The sequence below is a fragment of the Macaca mulatta genome, chromosome 16, assembly GCF_049350105.2.
Source record: "Macaca mulatta isolate MMU2019108-1 chromosome 16, T2T-MMU8v2.0, whole genome shotgun sequence".
NCBI lineage: Eukaryota > Metazoa > Chordata > Mammalia > Primates > Cercopithecidae > Macaca > Macaca mulatta.
The window spans coordinates 2594371-2612892 of NC_133421.1; the positions used below are offsets into that span (position 1 = coordinate 2594371).

Below are 18522 nucleotides of genomic sequence, written 5' to 3' on the forward strand. Positions count from 1 at the left end.
GGCTCCCCAGCCTTGCCGTGGCACCCTGGCCTCACCTGGATCTGCCCTTTGCCCATGATCTTGTCCACGATCTCGTTGTTGTCCTTGTTGACCTTGGTCTTGTCATAGCACTTCTCATAGCACAGGATCCTCAGGGACTGGGAACCCTCCAGCTCGATCTCAAACTCCTGGGGAAAGATGGGACAAAGGGCCCTGAACCTCCGAAGCTGGGAGGCCTGGCTTTCCGGCAGGTGCGGGCCCCTCAGCTCCGCAAGGAGGACTGAGTAAGCACGGCCCACAAGGAACACGTCAGATTTTCTGGAGCTCCGAGAGGCCTCCCGTCGCCGATGGAGTCTGGGGCCTGAGCTGACGGCGCAGGGTCTGACACCCAGACACACACCGTGATCAGAAACCACAGGAGCAGGGGGCAGAAAGGGGGGCACAGGCAGAGCTGGTCTGACCAACGGGCCTGGCCGTCCCCAGCAGACAGGCCATGGGCATGGGGCAGTGGCGGCACACTCAGGGCGGTGGGGGCACACTCAGGGCGGTGGGGGCACACTCAGGGCGGTGGGGGCACACTCAGTGGCAAACTCGAGGGTCCCTGCAGAGACACCAGCCCCTACCACTCACCTCATCCCACTTGGGCTCCGCTGTGTCCCGGAACACCCTGGTTTTGGCTTTGCTGACAAAATAGCCGAAGGAATCCACCTCCAGGGTACAGTACAGGTCTGTGGGGAAGGACAGACGGAGATACCGTATGAGTGGGGCCAGGGTGGGGCCGGTGGGGCAGCGCTCAGGATGGAGGGGGACATCACATCTGTCCTTTCCAACATCCTTGAGGACGGCACCTTGGCTCTCGCCTCCCTGAAGCTTTGGACCATCTGGCTCCTCCTGTTTCCCTGCCCCCTTCTTAGGGGCTCTGTCCTCCCTACCTCAGCCCACTCCACACTGCCCTCCCCACCTCAGCCCAGCCCACGCTCTGCCCTCCCCACCTCAGCCCAGCCCACGCTCTGCCCTCCCCACCTCAGCCCAGCCCACGCTCTGCCCTCCCCACCTCAGCCCAGCCCACGCTCTGCCCTCCCCACCTCAGCCCAGCCCACGCTCTGCCCTCCCCACCTCAGCCCAGCCCACGCTCTGCCCTCCTCACCTCGGCCCAACCCACACTCTGGCCTCCTCCTCCCTCTAAAGGGCCCTCAACTGTGCTGTGTCTGCATCTTCCTCACCATGGAGACGTTACCACAAACTCTTCACTGAGCACCCTGGTGCCACCTCGCCCCATAACACTGGTGCCCAGGTCTCAACAGTGGCATTTCTGGGGTGGGAGGTGCTGGAGGCGTTTAGCAACTTGCCTCTGGGTCCTGAATGCTCGGAGCAACCCCCCCAAGCCCAGGGTGCCATGGTTTCCTCTGCTGCACTTAACATAAACCAAAGGGATCTGCTCTACCCGTGCGTCCCTAGTCTCTCTCCCCCCACGACATAAACACCACACTGGAGAAGCCTGAGTTTTCTTGCCCGCCGGTGCACCCGCAGTACCAAGAACAGGCCTGGGAACCCAGCCAGCACACGGCGAATGAGGGTCTGACCACCACCAAGTGCTCCAGGTAACAAGGCGGTGGGAGGCTGGGGCGGGACGGCAGGGCCAGGGGCATTCCCCGGCATTTCCATCTTGAACCCTGGCCTTCAGGCTGAAAATCTATCCCGGGACACAACTGCTGAGGCCACAGCACCGGCCCGGACCCCAGGCCCTCTGCAAACCCACAGCCCCACTGGGCTCAGACCCCAGCAGTCCTCCCACCTCCAAGGAGATGCCGAGGTTGTTCCCAGGGTACCGGAGGCCGTGAGGGGGGTGCCTTTGGGGCACCACGGCCAACTCTCTGCAGCGTGAATCAAGGCAGAGGTCAGAGTGCGGGCAGACGGTGCAGGTGGCTTACTCCGCTTGGCTCCCGGAGCTGCCCAGCTGGGCTGTTCTCCATCAGAACAGCTTCCCTGGCCGGGCACAGTAGCTCATGCCTATAAATCTCAGCACTTTGGGAGGCCGAGGTGGGCAGATCACCGGAGGACAGGAGTTTCAGACCAGCCTGGCCAACACAGTGAAACCCCGTCTCTACTAAAAATACAAAAATTAGCCAGGTGTGGTGACGTGTGCCTGTAATCCCAGCTACTCAGGAGGCTGAGGCAGGAGAATCTCTTGAACCCGGGAGGTAGAGGTTGCAGTGAGCCGAGATCTCGCCACTGCAGCCTGGAAGACAGAGCGAGACTGTCTCAAAAACAAGAATGGCTTTCCCACAGAAAGGAGAGTGCAGCTGCCCCAAGAAGCCTCCAGCTGGAGCAACAGAAAGGAGACCCAGGTGGGCATCAGAACACACGGAACGTGGGTGCGGCGGATTCGCAGGCGAACAACACAGAGGCGCTGAGCACCCCGGCCCGGGCCAGACCAGGGAGGGGGTCTGTGTGTCTGAGACGGGCCGTGAAGTGCTGTCATCATCGACTGATGTCAGTGTGAGCAAACCCTCCTTGAGGGGCTGGGGGACGGCTCACAGGGTCAGAGCGAGGGTTCCGGAAGGGGCTGGGGACGGCTCACAGGGTCAGAGCGAGGGTTCAGGAAGGTGCTGGGGGACGGCTCACAGGGTCAGAGCGAGGGTTCCGGAAGGGGCTGGGGATGGCTCACAGGGTCAGAGCGAGGGTTCCGGAAGGGGCTGGGGACAACTCACAGGGTCAGAGCGAGGGTTCAGGAAGGTGCTGGGGGACGGCTCACAGGGTCAGAGCGAGGGTTTAGAAGGGGCTGGGGACAGCTCACAGGGTCAGAGCGAGGGTTCCGGAATGGGCTGGGGACAGCTCACAGGGTCAGAGCGAGGGTTCCGGAAGGGGCTGGGGACGGCTCACAGGGTCAGAGCGAGGGTTCCGGAAGGGGCTGGGGACGGCTCACAGGGTCAGAGCGAGGGTTCCGGAAGGGGCTGGGGACGGCTCACAGGGTCAGAGCAGGGTTTGGAAGGGGCTGGGGACGGCTCACAGGGTCAGAGCGAGGGTTCCGGAGTCAGACCATCTGGGCCACACCCCGGCTGTGCACAAACCACCTCACTTCCCTCCCCGGGTTCCCTGTCTGCAGAGCAGGAACAGTCATGGTGCCTACACCCTGGGCCTGCCTGTCCTGAGGTCCTGAGGTGACCACCGCTGAAGACACAGGGCCTCACCTCTGAGTGAGAACGGACGTGTGAGTGGGTCAGGGGCGGCGGGGGAGAAGGGAGTGAGGATAATCTGGGGGTAAGGAGAGATTTGGGAGCAGCTCAGCCGGGCTCTGACACCCGCCCCTGACACCCGCTCAGGCTGGAGGAAGAACGCCTGCTCCACGCCACGGGCCTGGCTCCCTGAGGTGAGGACCTCCCAGCCAGCGGGAAGCAGGAGAGGGAGGAGGGGTGGCATCTGGGGGCCGCGGAGTGGAGGCGCCTGGTCCACACACGGGCGGGACGGTCCTACGGAGCTCACTAGCCAGAAGCTTCTGAGCAGCAGCCCCCAGAAGGGGGGTCTGTGGGTTTGGAGAGAGTTCAGGAAGCTTCCACGTTAACAAGCAGCCTGAGTGGCCGTGTGGGGGTCCTGGCCAGACTTCAAGAACTGCCCTAAAGGGAAGAGGTCGGGCTCTGGTGCCGGAAGACGTGGATTCTGCTGCACCACCAGCTACTGCCTGACCCCAGGAAGGAACCTGGAGCCCCTCCGAGCCTCAGTGTCCTTGTGTGTAAAATGGGGATGGTTTCCGTGACCTCGGCAGGACGCCGGAGGCTCAGAGCGGGCCGGAGACTGAGAGGCTTTGAACACGCCACGGGCTTTGACCGTGTGAGTATGTCCACACGCCGGCCACGGTCTCATCTTCTCCAGGTGCACGGCAGGTGCTGTGTAAATTAACAACTTCATTCCACATTTCTGAGCTCCTGTTCACGCCGGGGTAAAGGAGACCCGGTTCCCGCCCTCAGAGAACTCAGTGGGAGGCAAATTGTAAGTGACAAAACAGCACGACAGGTGCGACAGGTGCTATAACCGGCTTGCCCTGAGCGGGATGGGGGCACAACGAAGGGAGCCCAGTTCGCCCCAGGAACTCAGGGAGGCTTCCTGGGAAAGGCAGAGGGCCCACAGTGTCACCTCTGTGTGGGGCGCTGCAGGGAAGGGGCGAGGGCAGACCCCACCTGCCAGTGAGGAGCAGGGAGTGGGAAGGGAGCCAGGAGCCCGGGGTTTCTGATCCTCTGTGATGTTAAGTCTTTTCTCCTCTCTGTAACTCAGTTACCTCCTCTGGCAAATAGGTAGAAACTATCAGCTGTCTAACTGACTCACAAATTCCCGTGCGGGTAACAAGTAGAGAAAAAGTGCAACAAGGTCGGGCACGGGGGCTCACACCTGTCATCCCAGCACTGCGGGAGCTGGGCGTGGTAGCAGGCACCTGTAATCCCAGCTACTCAGGAGGCTGAGGCAGGAGAATCGCTTGAACCCGGGAGGCAGAGGTTGCAGTGAGCCGAGATCGCACCACTGCACTCCAGCCTGGGGGTCAATTTAATTTAAAATTAAATTAAATTTTAAAAGTGCAACCAGACTGGGCACAGCAGCTCACACCTATAATCTCAGCACTTTGAGAGGCTGAGGTGGGAGGATGGCTTGAGTCTAGGAGTTCAAGACCAGCCTGGGCAACATAATAAGAACCTGTCTCTACAAAAAAATTTTTTTTTAAATTAAAAAAGAAGTGCAATCGTACTTTGTGAAACACTAAAAACAGATTTAGTACGACGAATCTACAAATAGAGGAGACAACAGGGAACGCTGCACACACACCATCATATCCGAGCCTGCTCTCCTGTCAAAATTCACAAGCGTGATTGGCTTTTAGTGGAGGCCCAGAGAGGTTAAGAAACTTGCCCAAGGTCACACAGCTTGTCATGGGCAGATATGAAGTTGGAGTCCACGTGTTTGTTGCCCTCGGTTTCTTTTTTTTTTTTTTTGAGAAGGATTCTCGCTCTGTCGCCCAGGCTGGAGTTCAGTGGTGCGATCTCAGCTCACAGCAACCTCCGCCTCCTGGGTTCAAGGGATTCTCCGGCCTCAGCCTCCCAAGTAGCTGGGACTACAGCTGCCCACTACCACGCCTGGCTTTTTTTTTTTTTTTTTTTTTTTTGAGACAGAGTCTCTCTCTGTTGCCCAGGCTGGAGTGCAGTGGCCGGATCTCAGCTCACTGCAAGCTCCGCCTCCCGGGTTTACACCATTCTCCTGCCTCAGCCTCCCGAGTAGCTGGGACTACAGGCGCCTGCCACCTCGCCCGGCTAGTTTTTTGTATTTTTTAGTAGAGACGGGGTTTCACCGAATTAGCCAGGATGGTCTTGTTCTTCTGACCTCGTGATCCGCCCGTCTCAGCCTCCTAAAGTGCTGGGATAACAGGCTTGAGCCACCGCGCCCAGCCTGTATTTTTAGTAGAGACAGAATTTCACCATGTTGGCCTGGATGGTCTCGAACTCCTGACCTCAGGTGATCTGCCCACCTGGGCCTCCCAAAGTGCTGGGATTACAGGCGTGAGCCACCGCGCCCAGCCCCTAGGTTTCAGACAGCTTCAGGGAGGGCTTGAGAAAGAGGACTTTGGAGACAAAGGGCAGGGGTGACTTCCCTGCCAAGAGGAGCTGGTTTCTGGCCTTCAGGGGAATACCCCATGCCTAAAGGCGCGCTGGCAGGCCCCCATCCTGGGCAGAGCAGAGCAGTGCGGGATCCACAATGGCCCACCCAACCTCGTCCTGGCTAGGGCACTTACTGGCTGATTGCTTAAATCCCTTGGCAGAGTGGACGATGACATGAAGGAAGCCATAGAGTCCTGGAGACTCGTCGTCTGCAAGAGAGAAAAGCCCCCAGGGCAGAGGGTGGTCAGCGGGTCCCTCGGCCTGGAGGCCGGCAGGAGGCAGATGGGGGATGAGACTCAGCTGAGTCTTGGTCCAACATCACCACCTGGTGGCCAGATGAAAAAGTTTCCGAAGGCCACTGCTTCCTCGGATGTGAGCTGCCCGGGGTAGGGCTGGAGGGTCCTTCTCTCCTCCACTCAGCCTGGGGGTGTCCAGCACACCCACCATCCTGGCCCAGGGACTTAGTGCCATTCCCCATGGCTACGGTCCCTCCCTCCGAATCCTGCCTATCCTGGTAGTGAAAACTGACCGATATGAGAAATCATTCTGCTAATGGCAGAGAGAAGGCCCAGCTCTGCCCCCGCTTGGGACACAGGGGTCCCTAGATGCCCCTCCTATGACGAGGAAAGCTTGCCTTCAGAACCCCGTTCACAAAGTGAACCCTTTTCCAGCACACAGGCAGCGAGAATCCACCCACTCTGGTCAGTTCCCAGCCCTGATCACAGCTCCCCACTGCTCAAAACCGCCCCCAGACTCCTGGACTTACGGGATTAACTCCAAACTCCCTGGCTTGGCATTTGAGGCATTTCAAGAGCTGGTCCCTGGAAACTTCCAGCCTCATTTCCCATACACCGTTTTATCCACCGGCTCCACTCTCTCATGGATATATTAACAGCACTATCTCAGTGCACCAGGGTGCCAGTTCTCCCAAGCCAGACAGAGCGGCCCAAGGAAAAGCCCAGGTCATCTGGAAACTCAGGAGACAGTCGCCCCTACCCAGGCTCTCTGTGTCCCTGGCCAGTGAACAGTCTCAGCACAGCCGAGCAGGGATCAGCCATTTACAGCTACGTGTCTGCCTGGGTCCTTATGGGAAGCCGGCCATGCTCTGGGGGCTGGGACCTGCCGGTTGGGCAACCTCAGGTTCCCAAGCTTACCATCTTTATTGCTGGTGACAGGAATGTTGTGTACAGTCCTAAGCTTGAAACAGGATCCTGTGAGCACCTGGAGCTCCACTGAGCTCAGGACAAAGGCCTGGAGATCTGGAGGGAGAGCCGAGAGAGAAGGGAGCGTGGGCACTGGTCCACTAGGACCCTCTGCTCTTCCCTGGGGGCTGCAGGAAGACGGCCTAATCCCTGGGGCAGAGTTGGTCCCTGCGAGGGAGGGGGAAGGATTTGTGGACACAGGGGGATGGGTATAGGTGCTGTCAGAGGGGTCAGAGTAGGAGAATCTGACTGAAGAGGTTTGCGTGTGTGTGTGTGTGTGTGTGTGTGTGTGTGTGTGTGGTGTATGTGTTTTGGTTTTGTTTTTTGAGAAGAAGTCTCGCTCTGCTGCCCACGCTGGAGTACAGTGCTGTGTGTGTGTGTGTGTGTGTGTGTGTGTGTGTGTGTGGTGTATGTGTTTTGGTTTTGTTTTTTGAGAAGAAGTCTCGCTCTGCTGCCCACGCTGGAGTACAGTGCTGTGATCTCAGCTCACTGCAGCCTCCGCCTCCCGGGTTCAAGGGATTCTCCTGCTTCAGCCTCCTGAGTAGCTGGGATTACAGGCAGCCTCCGCCTCCCGGGTTCAAGGGATTCTCCTGCTTCAGCCTCCTGAGTAGCTGGGATTACAGGTGCCTGCTACCACACCCGGCTGATTTTTGTGTTTTTAGTAGATGGGGTTTCACCATGTTGCCCAGGCTGATCTCAAACTCCTGACTGGGATTACAGGCGTGAGCCACCGCACCCAGCCTCTGTGTGTGTGTGTGTGTGTGTGTGTGTGTGTGTGTGCTGATCTCAAACTCCTGACTGGGATTACAGGCGTGAGCCACCGCACCCAGCCTGTGTGTGTGTGTGTGTGTGTGTGTGTGTGTGTGTGTGTGTGTGTGTGTGTGTGTGAGAGAGAGAGAGAGAGAGAAAAAGAAAAAGAGGGGCAGAGAGAAAAAGAGTGTGTGTGTGTGTGTGTGTGTGTGTGTGTGTGTGTGTGTGTGTGTGTGTGAGAGAGAGAGAGAGAGAGAGAGAAAAAGAAAAAGAGGGGCAGAGAGAAAAAGAGAAAGCCCAGGCTGGGCCCTGGGTCCAGTCCCAGGACTAAATCATCATGTCTTTAAGCCAATCACTTAGATTCTTCGGGTCTCAATATACAACATCCTTAAATGCCCATCCCCGGCACCTTTGAGGGTGACTGTGAGGGCCAAAGACGTGATACTGGACACGAAATACTTAGAAATACAAAAGGCCCATCATTGCCACAGACATATTCGGGGAGTGCGGAAGGGGCAGGAATTTACCCTTCTTCTGTAGTTTCTGAATTGCTTCTCTCCACTCTGACCTCTCGTAGTCCGAGGACAGTAGGAACAGGTAACTCTGAAGAGAGACGAGAATGCAGTGGGTGACCACAGTCAGGCCAAACGTATTCCCAGATACTGGGGACCCCACCAAATCTCCTTCTTTTTTTTTTTTTTTTTTTTTTTGAGATGGAGTCTCGCTCTGTCGCCCAGGCTGGAGTGCAGTGGCCGGATCTCAGCTCACTGCAAGCTCCGCCTCCCGGGTTCACGCCATTCTCCTGCCTCAGCCTCCCGAGTAGCTGGGACTACAGGCGCCCACTGCCTCGCCCGGCTAGTTTTTTGGATTTTTTAGTAGAGACGGGGTTTCACTGTGTTAGCCAGGATGGTCTCGATCTCCTGACCTCGTGATCCGCCCATCTCGGCCTCCCAAAGTGCTGGGATTACAGGCTTGAGCCATCGCGCCCAGCCGCTCCTTCTTTTTTTTTGAGACAGAGTTTCACTCGTTACCCAGGCTCGAGTGCAGTGGCACAATCTCGGCTCACTGCAACCTCCGCCTCCCAGGCTCAAGCGATTCTCCTGCCTCGGCCTCCAGAGTAACTGAGATTACAGGTGCGCGCCACCACGCCCGGCTAATTTTTGCTATTTTTAGTAGAGACGGGGTTTTGCCATGTTGGCCAGGCTGGTCTCAAACTCCTGACCTCAGGTGATCTGCCTGCCTCAGCCTCCCAAAGTGCTGGGATTACAGGCGGGAGCCACCTTGCCCAGCCCAAAGCTCCTCCTTATCCCGGCACGGCTGACCTTGGAGAAGGAGGCAGCTGGGGGTGTGTGGGTGAAGGGGAAGCTCCTTCCTGGAAAGCCAAGGTGACAGGAGCAGCCGTGCCAGGGACGGCCAGCAGAGGGCACTCATTCCACACAAGTGGGGAGAGTGAGTCAACAGCTGGAGCCACGGCAGCCTCCTTAGGAAGAGGGACCCGAGTTTCTGGTTCCTACAGGTTGGGGCCAGGAGCCATAGACTGGGCCGCTCTGGACTAAGGAAGGGGCTGTCTTGGTCCCACCCCCACCCTTCCTGACCTTTCCATTCCGATTGTGGATCCTGAACGGGATTGTGGGGGAGTTGAGCAGCAGCAGGAACTCATTCTCAAACATCTTCTTCTTCAGGCGCTCGATGGCCCGGCTCTGGCCTTTGTTGGCTTTCTGTAGGAGGTGGGGACACAGAGGGTTTCGCTCACACTCGGGCCTTTCTCACGAGCAGCACTAGGCACGACACTCCGCTGTGTGTTAATCGTGCTCTTTACATTTTCCGTATTTCATGATGTTTTGACATCTTGTGGCAGGAGAGGCGGGTACCGGGGTGAGAAACTGCTCCCCCGCAGGGCTCGCTAATTTCTAAGACTGTCAGTGACGCCCTGTGAGCACAGCTGTCATTCACACACCCACTGATCCAGAGCCCATGTCCCCAGCTACCTTCTCTACCCGACGCTCACTCACCAAGCCAGCATCTCCTCTGCCCCACGTCACCCAGGGCCGGGGACCAGGTCACTAGAGACCACCCCTCTAGCCCAGGGCTGCCAACGTAACAGAAGCCAGCCAGTGCCAAGCCCTTTCCCTGCCCTGCCCTGTTTCTCCACGGAAAAGTTGTGGCCACACTTTCCTTCCACTCCTGCCTCCTGCTCAAAGCTGGCGCCTCCCCATGTGGCCCTGGGCGGGGTGCTATGCCTCCTTCTCTTGGGAACCCTAAATAACACAAATATTACAGCAGCATTAGCCTCTCTGGACTGTCACTCTATTGCCTCCACACATTCAATTCCGGGCACAACAGAGACAACTGCTTAGGAAAACCTCAGACACCTTTCAGCCTGAAGCTCCGCCTGCCAGCCTGGCACCGAGGCCCCCACAGCAGGGTTCCGGCCCCCCGTCCCGCGGACAACCCACCCGGCCCCCTCGGCTCAGCCTCCCTCCCTCACCAGCCATTCATCCTCTGTGGGCAGAGCCTGCTCCCTCAGTGTTCCCAGTTTCTGTCTATTTCATAAAGGATCCTCTCCCTTTTATTAACCGCGATTATGCTTCAAGTCTCAGCGTGCAAGGCCATCCTCAAGCTCCTAAGTTAGAATTCATCTCTGGAGCGTTTTGTTCTTTTAACCCACTGGACTGGCAAAATTGTAACGAATGTTCCCAGCCAGTGTTGTGACACCGTGGGGGACTGTCACCCTCACACACCGCGGGGGGAATGCCATCGGTCACAGCTTTTTCAGACGTAAGCCTGACAATGAAGGGCACACTCACTCTGCCCTGACCCTCCCCCCGGAGGGGATCTACTGCAGAGACGCACACGCGCAGCGGTGTTTACTGTCGACCCGCCTGCTAACAGCGAAGAATCAGAAACCATCCAAATATCCAGAAACATCTGCATGCAGTCAAGCGACAGAGCGGGACGCAGTTGTTAAAAAGAATCTGATGCCGCCGGGCGCAGTGGCTCACGCCTGAAATCCCAGCACTTTGGGAGGCCGAGGTGGGCGGATCGTTTGAGGTCAGGAGTTCGAGACCAGCCTGGCCAACATGGTGAAACCCCGTATCTACTGAGAATGCAAAATCTACCGGGCGCGGTGGCGGGCGCCTGTAGTCCCAGCTACTCGGGAGGCTGAGGCAGGAGAGTCGCTTGAACCCGGGAGGTGGAAGTTCCAGTGAGCCAAAATCTCACCAGTGCACTCCAGCCTGGGTGACAGAGCGAGATTCCATCTCAAAAAGAATCTGATACATCCAAAGGGCTCAAAGACCCACCGTGGGGTGAAATGCTGAAGTTGCAAAACAGCACGTGTAGTCTAGTCTCATTGTACACATACGTGCGCACACAAACACACACACACAGGTGCACACCAGTATAAGCAAAGAAGAGTTCAGAAGAACACACCTCCAGCTGTTAGCAATGGGAGGTGGGTGGCGACCAGCTTTACCCTGTACATGCTGGTACTATGAGCATTTCTCCTTATAACAAGCCAGTATTACACTGGTGATTAGAAAAAACACGAAAGTTTTAAAAATTATTATTAAAAGGACAAGGCCGGGCGCAGTGGCTCACGCCTGTAATCCCAGCACTTTGGGAGGCCAAGGCAGGTGGATCACAAAGTCAGGAGTTCGAGACCAGCCTGACTGACACGGTCAAACCCCGTCTCTACTAAAAACACAAAAACTTAGCCGGGCATGGTGGCGTGCGCCTGTAGTCCCAGCTACTTGGGAGGCTGAGGCAGGAGAATTGCTTGAACCCGGGAGGCAGAGGTTGCAGTGAGCCGAGATTATGCTACTGCACTCCAATGTGGGTGACAGAGTGAGAATCTGTCTCAAAAAAAAAAAAAAAAAAAAGAACAAATCACTGCTTCTTCCATGACTCAGAGGACGGCACCTGTGCCTCTCTAGTGACTCACCACATGTGCCACGCTCTGTGGTCAGCAAGGGGCGTATCTGCTTCCTCCACTGGACAGGGATATCCATGAGGCACCCGGCGCACCCCAGGCACTGCAGCCAGTGGGGCTCAGTGAGTGTTGACTTGACTGGGTGTAAGGCCACGTCTGCACAGCTGGGGCAACAGTGGGGGCAGGAAGCCTGCTGACTCCCGGGCGGGTGAGAAACCGGCACACAGGATGCTCCTGGGCGGGGACTGTGGGCAGGGCCCAGCGGTTCAGGAGGGGGACAGCTGTGCTGGTGAGGGAGCTCCCTCTGGGCAGATGTACCCCCATCCTAGGACATCCCCGGCCCTGAACACTCCTGGGTTATAATGGTGATCTTTCTTTCCCCTGTTCAAAGAGAGATGCTTGAGTTGAAAGAATCCTTAGAGAGGCCATCTGGTCATGTTTTCTTCAATAATTGTTTGTTTATTAAGTACCTTTTTTTTTTTTTTTTTTGAGATGGAGTCCCACTCACTCTGTTGCCCAGGCTGGAGTGTAGTGGCGCGATCTCGGCTCACTGCAACCTCCACCTCCCGGGTTCACACAGTTCTCCTGCCTCAGCCTCCCAAGTGGCTGGGATTACAGGCGCCCACCACCACATCCAGCTAAATTTTGTACTTTTCGTAGAGAAGGGCCTTCACCATGTTGGCCAGGATGGTCTTGAACTTCTAGCCTCAAGTGATCCACCTGCCATGGCCTCCCAAAGTGCTGGGATTACTGGCGTGAGCCACCGTGCTGGGCCCTAAGTACCTATTTTTTACGTGTTAAGTATTAGGAACATAAAACAGAAGAAAACAGCGCTGTCAGTGGAGTTCACTTTCTACTGGGGAAGAGAAGAGGCTGACAATGCAATTATAATTCAGTAGCATTTAAGCAAAGCCACAGGTAAACAAAAAGCCACAGGATCTGGGGACAGGGCACCCAATGCAGACTGTGGTGGCCGTGGGTGTCAGAGAAGCTTCCCAGGGGCGGTGAGGCCTAAGCTGAACCTGAGAGGTGAGGAAAAGAGACCAGACTGACCAAACCGCTCCACGCCCTTCCTCCACGCCAGGCCCTTCCTCAGCTCCAGGCCCTTCCTCTGCTCCCTGGGAGGCTCCTCTTGCGGTGCCTTCCTCTAAACACTGTTGTTGTGTGAACTGAAGGCTTTAAAATGTTCCTCTAAACACTGTTATGATGTGAACTGAGGGCTTTACATGTTCCTCTAAACACTGTTGTTATGTGAACTGAGGGCTTTACATGTTCCTCTGAACACTGTTGTTGTGTGAACTGAGGGCTATGCATGTTCCTCTAAACACTGTTGTTGTTATGTGAACTGAGGGCTTTACATGTTCCTCTAAACACTGTTGTTGTTATGTGAACTGAGGGCTTTACATGTTCCTCTAAACACTGTTGTTACGTAAACTGAGGGCTTTACATGTTCCTCTAAAACACTGTTGTTGTTACGTGAACTGAGGGCTTTACATGTTCCTCTGAACACTGTTGTTATGTGAACTGAGGGCTTTACACGTTCCTCTAAACACTGTTGTTATGTGAACTGAGGGCTTTACACGTTCCTCTAAACACTGTTGTGTGAACTGAAGGCTTTACATGTTCCTCTAAACACTGTTGTTGTGTGAACTGAGGGCTATGCATGTTCCTCTAAACACTTGTTATGTGAACTGAGGGCTTTACATGTTCCTCTAAACACTCTTGTTGTGTGAACTGAGGGCTATGCATGTTCCTCTAAATAGCACTTTGGCTGCATCCATGCACACTGGTATGTAGTACACTCATTTCCAGGCAGCTCTAAACAGTTTGCAGTTCCCATTTTGAATTCTGATTTCCTCTTTACCTTGTCAGTTTGAACTTTCCAAACCAATATTCTTTTTTTTTTTTTTTTTTTTTAGACAGAGTCTCACTCTGTTGCTCAGGCTGGAGTGCAGCGGCGCAATCTCAGCACACGGCAACCTCTGCCTCCCAGGTTCAAGCAATTCTCCTGTCTCAGCCTCTTGAGTAGCTGGGATTACAGGCGCAAGCCACCACATCCGGCTAATTTTGTATTTTCAGTAGAGATGGGGTTTCACCATGTTGGCCAGACCAGTCTCGAACTCCTGACCTCAGGTGACCTGCCTGCCTGGGCCTCCTAAAGTGCTGGGATTACAGGCGTGATCCACCACGCCTGGAAAATTTTGTATTTTTAGTAGAGATGGGGTTTTACCATATTGGCCAGACTGATCTCGAATGCCTGACCTCAGGTGATCCACCCGCCTCAGCCTCCTAAAGTTCTGGGATTACAGGTGTGAGCCACTGCGCCCAGGCTGACCAATTTTCTTGTTCACTTCTAATTTTACTCCACTGTGGTCTGTGAACATGACTTGTATGCTATCAACTTTTTGAAAAATGTTGAGATTTCCTTAGTGGCCTGTTATAGGATAAGTGTGAATGTTGCACACATGTGTGACAACAATCTCAGTTTTCTGTCAGGGCACAAGCTTCTTGGCATTTTTACGCCAAGCGTGTTAATTGTGGCATTCAGGTTCTCTCTCTCCTTATTTATTTGCCTACTTGATCTGTCAGTTTCTGAGAGGCCTCTCAGGTCTTCTTCCTTGCACAGGTCCTGCTTTTCCTTACAAAAGCCTCCTTTTTCTTCTCTTGCTTCCCCAACCCCCCTGCCTTTTTTTTTTTTTTTTTTTAATACAGAATCTCACTCTATTGCCCAGGCTAGAGTGCAATGGCATGATCTTGGCTGACTGCAACCTCCACCTCCCGGGTTGAAGCCATTCTCCTGCCTCAGCCTCCCAAGTAGCTGAGATTACAGGCACCCACCACCGTGCCCAGCTAATTTTTGTACTTTTAGTAGAGACAGGGTTTCACCATGTTGGCCAGGCTGGTCTCAAACTCCTGGCCTCAGGTGATCCACCTGCCTCGGCCTCCCAAAGTGCTGGGATTACAGGTGTAAGCCACTGCGCCTGGCTGCTTGCTTCCCCTTTCTATCGTGTTCAACATGCACTGCTTTCCAGGGCACTCTCCATGTTAGCCCTACGAAATCCTGAGCACTGACCCCCTCGATCTGCTTGGAGCTACTGTAGTTGGGGTCTTTCCCCTAGTAACTACACACTCAAGGCTCCCTCTCAAACTCTCAAACCTTACAACTTCCCACCTCCACCTCCCCCAGCACAGCTGGCTCAAAGGGCCCCAGGCTCAGATACCAAGCTCTGCTCACCTCCTTCTGGATTTCACTCTTGAGGGCAGAGATCTTCATCTTCATGTCCTCCAGCTCATGGTCTGGGAAGGGGTGCACCTGGGGGCTGGCCTCAGATTCCTCGGGGGACGGAAACACCAGGTCGGCCAGGGGAATGTACCACTTACAGTCATACTGCTGGTGCTTCCTGCAAATGAGCCAGAGGGAGCCATGAGCTAGAGGGAGCCTGGCTCTTCCAGCCTCAACTCCTGGGTCCAGAACCACAGAACCACTGACAGGGGTTGACTGAGAACTTGACAGAAGCAAGAACGATCCCTGCTCCTGAGAAGCCTGACTAGGAAACACACGTGGAGCACATGGAGTGATGAGAGCTGGGTTCTGGGGTCTGTCCCGCCTGCAGGGAGCAACTCCACCCCATCACCTTACCAGGCTTCTGGCCTAGACGATTCATGTTGTCAAACATCCCAAACCACTTGGGTATCAAGAAGAGCAAAGCCCTCCTGGCTGGGCTCACATTTTCCTATTCCCCACCCCACACTCCTCCCTCCCTTCTAGACTATCCACGTTCAATATCCTTCAGGCTAGCAATGGAATACAGGTGTTATTCCGAATGCCAACTCTTATCAAGAGAGGTCACATGGGTCAACACTGGGTGGAGGATTACAAAGCCACATCCAAGTCTAGCAAGAAAGTGTGCTCTGGTTGATTAGTAATGTCTGCCATGGCAAAGGATGACAGGCAGAGGCATGTGTGATTAGCAATGTCTGCCGCGGCAAAGGACAACAGGCAGAGGCATGTGTGCTTATTATTGCCATCTCTGCCTCAGAACAATCTCAAACATGATCTAGTTCCAGGGAGTCATGTCCTTTATTATTATTTTTTAATTATTTTTATTTTGTGAGATGGAGTTTCGCTTTTGTCGCCCAGGCTGGAGTGCAATGGGGCGATCTCCACTCACTCCAACCTCTGCCTCCAGGGTTCAAGCAATTCTCCTACCTCAGCCTCCCGAGTAGCTGGGATTATAGCCGCCCGCCATCACACCCAGCTAATTTTTGTACTTTCAGTAGAGACGGAGTTTCGCCATGTCAGCCAGGTTGGTCTCGAACTCCTGACCCCAGGTGATCCACCCGCCTTGGCCTCTCAAAGTGCTGAGATTACAGGTGTGAGCCACTGCGCCCGGCCAGTCATCCCTTTATTGAAGTTCATAATAATCGATCCTTCCCCTAAGACTTAGATTTGCACTTCTCATTCTGACCCAAGTGTTGTGGTGGGTGCACGGCCTGCTACCCCTGTGCCGTACTTGGGGGCACAGCCAGCCAGGGAGGACTGAAGGGGAGAGGCAGGATAGCCTGGTAGTAAACACACTAGCTTTGGCATCCCATAGACATGGGTTTGAATCCAGACTGTCGCTTCTCAGCTGGGAGAAGGCGTGTGCTTGGCACGTCGTAGGTGATCAGTAAGTGTGGGTGGAAGAATGTGTGAATGAACGCGGAATGAGCCTCTCTGCTCGAGGCACAGAGCCGACCCACATTATCGGGTAGAGAGGAGGAGGCACAAAGGAGCTCGCACGTTAGCTTGGGGTTCCAATCCCACCTGTGCCTCTAGCTGTGCAAGCTTGGGCAGCTTATTTACCTTCTCCAAGGCTCTTCTCTCATCTACGATAAGGGAACAACAGTCACTACTTTGTGGAGTTGTTGGGAGGACTAGAAATCATGTATTCAAAGGATGTGTCACAGCACCTGGCATGGCCTAAACCCTCAATAAATAGTAGCAGGAGACGTGGTGAATATTCACAGCACTGCAGTTAGCAGAAATTCAGAGATGTCTAATAAAAAGAGAATGCTTAAGTAAACGATTGCACATCCACTGGTAACCGTGCAGGAAAGTAAAAGGATGATTATGAAGATGAGGCAGCAACAGGGAAACTGCTTATGACACGAAATAGAAACAGCAGAGCCCCAAATTGGGTATTCGCTGTGATTATGACTGTGTGAAGAAACATGAGAACATTTAAAAACAGGGAAGGAAGCAGCGCGGCAGGAGGCAGACCTCATGCTTCAGTGGGGAACGGGGTTTCCTCCAATGTCCTTATATTATCTTTATAATTAAAAACATGACTTATTTTCAAAAAAAAAAAAAAGGCTATGTGGTGAAATTAGGTTAATTAATACAGTTTTTAAAAGGAAAAATCCGGCTGGGCACGGTGGCTCACGCCTGTAATCCCAGCACTTTGGGAGGCCAAGGCGGGCAGATCACCTGAGGTCAGGAGTTCGAGACCAGCCTGGCTGACACGGCAAAACCCCGTCTCTACTAAAAATGCAAAATTTAGCCAGGTGAGGTGGCGTGCACCTGTAATCCCAGCTACTCAGGAGGCTGAGGCAGGAGAATCACTTGAACCCGGGAGGTGGAGGTTGCAGTGAGCCAAGATCACACCACTGCACTCCAGCCTGAGCAACAGAGCAAGACCCTGTCTCAAAAGAAAAAAAAACCCACAAAGTTGCTGAAGCCTCCATGGGGGGCAGGGTCCGGCCCCCTTCCCCCAGCCCATGTCCCTGGACTCACACTCAACACGCAAAGGTCCAGCTCCCTCCCTCGGCCCTGTGTCCCTGGACTCGCACACTCACCCTGCCGAGGTTCGGCCCCCTCCCCCAGCCCGTGTCCCTGGACTCACACTCACCCCGCAGAGGTCCGATCCCTCCCCTGGCCCGTGTCTCTGGACTCGCACACTCACCCCGCAGACGTCCGGCCCCCTCCCCGACCCCGTGTCCCTGGACTCACACTCACCCCGCAGAGGTCCGGCCCCCTCCCCCACCCCATGTCCCTGGACTCGCACTCACCCCGCAGAGGTCCGGCCCCTCCCCCACCCCATGTCCCTGGACTCGCACTCACCCCGCAGAGGTCCAGCCCCGTCCCCCACCCCATGTCCCTGGACTCGCACACTCACCCCGCAGAGGTCCGATCCCTCCCCCACCCCGTGTCCCCGGACTCGCACTCACCCCGCAGAGGTCCGGCCCCCTCCCCGTGTCCCCGGACTCGCACTCACCCCGCAGAGGTCCGGCCCCCTCCCCCTCCCCGTGTCCCCGGACTCGCACTCACCCCGCAGAGGTCCGGCCCCCTCCCCGACCCCGTGTCCCTGGACTCACACTCACCCCGCAGAGGTCCGGCCCCCTCCCGTACCTCATGTCCCTGGACTCGCACTCACCCCGCAGAGGTCCAGCCCCCTCCCCCACCCCATGTCCCTGGACTCGCACTCACCCCGCAGACGTCCGGCCCCCTCCCCGTGTCCCCGGACTCGCACTCACCCGGCAGAGGTCCGGCCCCCTCCCCCACCCCATGTCCATGGACTCGCACTCACCCCGCAGAGGTCCGGCCCCCTCCCCCACCCCGTGTCCCTGGACTGCACTCACCCCGCAGAGGTCCAGCCCCCTCCCCCACCCCATGTCCCTGGACTCGCACTCACCCCACAGACGTCCGGCCCCCTCCCCGTGTCCCCGGACTCGCACTCACCCTGCAGAGGTCCGGCCCCCTCCCCGTGTCCCCGGACTCGCACTCACCCCGCAGAGGTCCGGCCCCCTCCCCCTCCCCGTGTCCCCGGACTCGCACTCACCCCGCAGAGGTCTTCTTCAGCTTGGCACACAGTAGGACATCTGTAAAGAGGAAGACATGCCGCAGCTTCCGGGAGCTCTCCGACACTTCCACCAGGAAGCCGTCCTTCACCAGCTGTCGTGTCTGAGGGAGATGGCAGACCCCAGCCTGCTCAGAGGGGAGTGCGGCCGAGGGCCGAGCCTGCATGCGGGGGCACGGCCA

At 55.9% G+C, this 18522-nt stretch overlaps 1 protein-coding gene across 21 annotated transcripts in view; it reads right to left on the reverse strand.

The window, feature by feature from the left end:
• ABR (ABR activator of RhoGEF and GTPase) overlaps window positions 1-18522 on the reverse strand; it is a 235714-nt gene that overhangs the window by 50399 nt on the left and 166793 nt on the right. For all 21 annotated transcript variants that reach the window (XM_015118163.3, XM_077969708.1, XM_077969710.1 and 18 more), the window contains 8 exons: window positions 18323-18444; window positions 14737-14902; window positions 9166-9288; window positions 8098-8173; window positions 6773-6877; window positions 5753-5827; window positions 610-707; window positions 36-167 (listed from right to left, as the gene is read on the reverse strand). In XM_015118163.3, coding sequence (XP_014973649.3) covers window positions 36-167; window positions 610-707; window positions 5753-5827; window positions 6773-6877; window positions 8098-8173; window positions 9166-9288; window positions 14737-14902; window positions 18323-18444 — 897 coding nt within the window. The remainder of the gene's footprint in view (window positions 1-35; window positions 168-609; window positions 708-5752; window positions 5828-6772; window positions 6878-8097; window positions 8174-9165; window positions 9289-14736; window positions 14903-18322; window positions 18445-18522) is intronic.